Raw genomic sequence first — 5714 nt, forward strand, 5'->3', positions numbered from 1 at the left:
GACCATAGGCGATGTGCGTGTTGGGGTCATGGTTGTCAAGTTCATGCAACAATGGCTCATTAGGGTTAGGACCAATCAGCCTTCTTTTCAAGGTTCATGAGACCAAGGTTGGGGTCTTTTTGATCGTATCTCTTTCTTAGGTTAGTCTTAGTTACATGGCATTCATGAGACAAGATGCAATTGATGTTTTACGAATCATAGATGTGGATGACATTTGGGGTCACCCTCTTGCAAAAGACACCATCCTAGAGTAGGAAGAGGATCACCGTAAAAGTCTTTGTGACTCCTCTCTCTATCACCATCAACACTTTGTTTTGCACAAAGGAATTTCAGGATCCTAGTGATGACGGTTGGGCGGTATTCATGAAAAACCTAGGTCTAATGTAAAATGAATTGCAAAAATTTCAGAACCTTTTAAATTTAAACAAGAAGGTTAAAAACCCTAGCTTTTACAAAAAAATTACTTAAAATTGGCAAATCCATATTGTAATTTGGTTCTAAAATCCCTCGAATTTTTTGAGTTTAAGGCTTTTGTATCTACTTTCAAAAATGTTTTCTGTGAACATTGTGGTTGGGCCAAGTACAACAAAATGGTGATAAATGAATGGTTTAAAATACAGCAAAGATTATGTGCTTTTAATGGCACCAATGCTATTCTCCTATACAATCCTACAAATTTCAGTGTTGTCCTCTTTCGTATAGAAAACAATGATCTTTCATGTCTTTGTCAAAAGCTAGGTCTACCACAGAAAATTATATGAAACAACATTCCCAATAGAAGCTTTTTATGCCTTTTTCAAAGCTTCACCCATCTTGGAGAGGAAAATTGATAACCGTGTCTTTTAATGCATCATGGCCAAGTAACATGTCTTCTATCATTTTCTCAATACATCTTATCATTTACAAAGCACAAAAGAAGATTGTTAAATCATGATATTTGAAAATGCAAAACAAGGCTTTCTAAAATCTTTCCCATGGTCGGTTTTTTAGACTATCGTCGTACATGTAGTTCTGCATGTAGGAACTAGAAGTGGAGACAACGTCGTTGTTTATAATCTGTAACCTAGCTTACAGCGGACATTACGTTTTGGAACCCATGATTGCCATGACAATAACAAACTAAAGTCTTGACGCTAAACTATTGGCTTGTGCTCCTTGTGTTCTAGAGCACTTGTAGGTGCGTAATTTGATGATAAATTCTTGGAGGCTTGGGACCAGTGCTCAATATAAATCTTTTTTCAAAAAGTTAAAAAACATTAAAGTGGGGAAGATAAGAGGTTTTTGGCCAAAATTTTGCGATATTGAGACAAAAATTCACTAAACTTTTCCAAGATTTATAGGTTTTTTCACCTCAAATTTTGTTTTTGAAAGTAAATTGCAAAATTTAAAGGTGGATTACACTATAGCTAGGTTTTTCTCGAGCAGTGCTTGTGACAGGAGTACACATATTATAAACACATGACTATAGGTGGGTATCTTGTACTTCAACCGTGGAAATTCCATCCAAGTCAAGCCAAGTCATTCGAATGCATAATCGGATGACGGACGTTTTATCACAAGGCACAGCTGGTACACAGCCGCTTATAATAGCTAGGGACCTAGTGCGGGAGGCCATATATTAATGGAGACAGGTAGGTGTTCAGAGGCAGAAGGTGATGGCGAAGGTGCCCCCTGTGGGCGTGCCGTGGGTGGCGTGGTCGTCCTTAGACCAGCTGTAGGCGTCGGGGCAAGAGGCGCGCACGTTCTGGGCGTAGCCGGTGTTGGGGTCGTCGCGGTTGCGGTTCACGCAAACATTGCCGTTCACGTTTCCCGAGGGACAGATGGAAGGCCCCGCGCTGCAGGAAACGCCCGCACCGTTGCCTGTGATGCTCATGCCCACGCCCAGCACGAAGCCATCCACGGCGCTCAGGTCGTAAAAGTCCCTCCCCGCCGGGTTGTTGATGGTGAACTCGGCCAGGAGGCTCGGCGTCCCCGTCCCGAAGTTGCCCGACCAGCCACTGGGGGGGCTCAAAGACCTGGACTCGCCGGGCGCCAGAGAGAAGCCTGTGGTTCCGATGGACGGTCCGCCGGCGTTCTCGCGCACTTGCACGCCCAGGGTGCCCCCGCAATGGTTTGCCAAATTGAAGGAACTGGCCGATACAATATTTAACTCACCCCTCATACTCATCAGTATCATTGTCACGACAGCCAGTGATCCTACTAGCGACGACCTGCAGCAGCTTGCACCAGCCATGCTGTCGCTTGCAGACAATTTGTTGTGCGGTTTACTACTGGAGAGAGTATTAGACGCACGGCCTGATGTTTCTGATGCGGACTCTATCAAGAGGATCAGTACTGCTCTGAGTGAAATATATGGTCTGTTGTGTTGTGTTATGATCTGCGCCTATCCTTGTCGTCTGGATTCATCTCTCGGCTTACCAATTCGACCTTTATATATGATTACCAGCGCAAATTCCTGATAGAAGTAGAAGTCTACGTCTCTTGTCCAACGTCTGAGTTAGTGCCAATCCCAACGATCACTGTAGAAGCCGTCTGTCCCATTGAAATGTAAAAGGCTTGATTGGGGCACTCGTGGTCCAAATTGGAAGTTACGACGACGCGTTTATCCAGGTCGAATCAGAGTCTGGGAAGGCCGGGAAAAACCTCCTCGGAAGGGATCACCAATGCGTCAGGCATATATCAAAGTCTCGGGCGCTAATTATGACCACCAATCCTTTCAAATTTGAGGGCAGAAGGGCTTAACTTTCAATGGCTGGCTTTTGTTAAAGGGCAACTTTTTTGTTGCTCTCCTAGAAAATTTGGGCTAAAATTGACAATATTGTCTTCTTTAGACGAGTAGAACTTTCATAGTCCTTTATTGCATAAGGATTTTCTTTGTTAAAGGGCAACCGTGGAGCCATCAAATTTGAAAGGAACTATGTCTTTTGTTGGAGGGCAACCTTTTTAGCCCTCCAATATGAAACGAAGTATGTCTTTTGTTAAAGGCCAAACTTTTTGTTCATTCTTCCAAAAAAGTTAGGTTGAATTTGACAATATTGTCCCTCTATAGATAAATAGAACATTCATTCACCCTTTATTAAAGAAGGATTTCCTCTTTCGCATCATTTAAATGCCCTTCTTCAATGGGATGTCGTAGTTATGTAGCATCAACAATTTAATAACCGTTAAAGAAAAGCAAATCAATTAGCCATTCACAAATGTGCATGACATATGGACGCATAACATCATCATCTATGTCATGTGGCCTATTAGCTAGGTATGTAATATAGCACATGGCATCCATCATATATTGTGCATCCTATTCCTAACGTACTAGCAACATGCATTTCCTCTTTAGCTAGAACTTTGTGGTGTAGAGGATGATATTTGAATGTTTTGTTCAAGGGAAGCTTATGCACAATAACCCTTACCCTTGGGGATGTGGGAGCCACATTGCAAGGATTGCGCATAGAAATCTCTATGGTTCTAAAGTGTTGAACATTGGTCTTACGCAACATCTAACCTATTAAATGGTGCTCTGATGGCATCCCACTCCCCCAAGAATGGGAGTGTAATCTTGGCCTTTTGCTCTGAGTCCTAGATCTCCTTCATACTAGTTTGAAGGGAGACATTGGTGCAATATGAAGGGATGGATGACTATAATCTTTCTATGTCACTGGCAATGAACTTATTGCTCAAATTTAGTCTTTTAGTAAGGCTCCTATATTAGTTAAGAGGTATCACATCCTAGTATACTCATCATGGCATCACATTATATAAAACATGAGATCATTGTAGTTAACCAATTTGCTTGGCTAGTTCTTCTGCCATATCTATGATAGATCTTTTTCTAGGTTGGTTTTGAGAAAATAGAACATCTGGATTTAGTAGAGCTATGTGGTAATGGGTTCTTCTTTAACTAAGAGGAAAGTAATATTGAGAAGTTGCAACATTATGCAACATGTACATTGGCATTAGAAGAACTAGCTTGCTATTATTTGTTAGATGTAGTGGCATCAATTGAAAATGGCTACTGGCTCAATTCCTTCATTAGATTCAAAGAATTTGATGGTTATTGAGTCTTTGAAGTAGAGTTGAGAGCATCCATTGGATAGCGCTGCCAAAGTTCAATGGTTAGATCGGTTTCCCTTTCAAATTCAAGGTTGTTGTACGAGTAATTGCATGGGGTTTCTATTGTCCCATTTTCTACTTGCAAAATTATTGCTTTGTGGCTTATTCATATGATTGGAAGTGGCAAGGGCCAAGTAATACTATTTTTTGGGTAGCCTTGGTATCTTGTTTTCTACAAGTAACAACTCATTTCTTTGTTTTCTACAAATAACAACTCATTTCTTTGGTTTCTACAAATAACAACTCATTTCTTTGTTTTCTATGTCATGCTTATCTTTGGTGACTTCACCTATGAGTCTTCTTATATATTGGGTAATTCTCATTTATGTACTCATGTTGATTGCATTCACTAAGATAGGAGTTGGAAGTTGTTGTGATGCAAGGAACTTAGCTTTTGAAGCCTTGGTAGACATATCAATCTATCTTCTACATGGTAGTTTTAAGCATACAAGAGGGCTTTATGAAAACACAACAGTGGCTTCATATTGACCTTCGTGTGGTAATGTTAGTGAAACACTAGTGCCAAAATTAAAGAAAAGAGGATTGTTTAAGGAATTAATGACTAAGTTGCTAATTTAACCATCTATTTTTCTACTACTGACTAAGAAGATGTTTGATACTTTGCTGTTTAGTTTTAATCATAAATTCGGATCCTATCAAATAGTGTTTCCATTGATGTAAGGCTTGAGCTACAGCTAATAATTCTTTATAATAAGTGGAATACTTCAACTCAAAAGGTTTAAGTTTGCAACTAGAATAAGCTATGGGATGTGAATCTTGCATGAGGACAACTCCTATTCCTGATCCGCTAGCATCAGTGACTACTAGGAAAAATGGTCGATTAAAATCAGGTAATTGCGAGATAGGTGCATGTGTTAAAGCATGTTTCAACAAATCAAAATACTTTTGCTGGTTGTCAAACCAATGATACACAACACCTTTCTTTAACAATTTCGTCAAAAGGCAATGCAAGCAATGAAAAATTTCTCACAAATTTTCTATAAAAGCTGGCAAGGCCTAAGAAAGAATGTAACTCATGCACATTTTTAGGGAGTGACCAATTCAAAATGGCCTCTATCTTTTTAGGATTAACGCGAATACCATCAAAAGAAAAAATATGACCTAAGTATTCAATCTGGATTTGAAAAAATTCACTCTTGTCAAGGTTAGCATACAATTGATTCTCTTTCAACAATTTGAAAACTAAAGATAGATGTTCACAATGCTCATTCTCATCCTTACTAAAAACAAAAATATCATCAAAGAAAACAATCACACAATTCTGATACTTCAAAAATATATAATTTATCATACGACTGAATATAGCTGGTGCGTCTGTCAAACCGAAAGGCATAACAAGAAATTCATAATGACCAAACTGAGTTCTAAATGCAGTCTTAAAAATATCAAGTATATCCAAGCGTACTTGATGATATCCAGATTTGAGATCTATCTTGCTAAAAATAGTAGCCCCTTGTAGTTGATCCATGAGGTTGTCTACCCTAGGGATCGGATATCTATTCTTAACAGTGATTTTGTTTAGGACACGATAGTCAATACACATCTTATAGATATTATTTTTCTTCTTAACTAATAGGACAGGT

The 5714-nt window shown here is 39.3% G+C and overlaps 1 protein-coding gene across 1 annotated transcript; it reads right to left on the reverse strand.

The window, feature by feature from the left end:
- Positions 1 to 1338: 1338 nt before the first annotated feature.
- LOC148035919 (pathogenesis-related protein 5-like) lies at positions 1339 to 2426 on the reverse strand. The gene has a single exon (XM_087679032.1). It carries the CDS (start codon positions 2231 to 2233, stop codon positions 1640 to 1642), a length of 594 nt encoding a protein of 197 aa, XP_087535158.1. The 5' UTR covers positions 2234 to 2426; the 3' UTR covers positions 1339 to 1639.
- Between the last annotated feature and the right edge of the window lie 3288 nt (positions 2427 to 5714).

Source organism: Lygodium microphyllum, chromosome 5 (assembly GCF_053477565.2).
Source record: "Lygodium microphyllum isolate KBCC chromosome 5, Lygodium_microphyllum_v1.1.10, whole genome shotgun sequence".
NCBI lineage: Eukaryota > Viridiplantae > Streptophyta > Polypodiopsida > Schizaeales > Lygodiaceae > Lygodium > Lygodium microphyllum.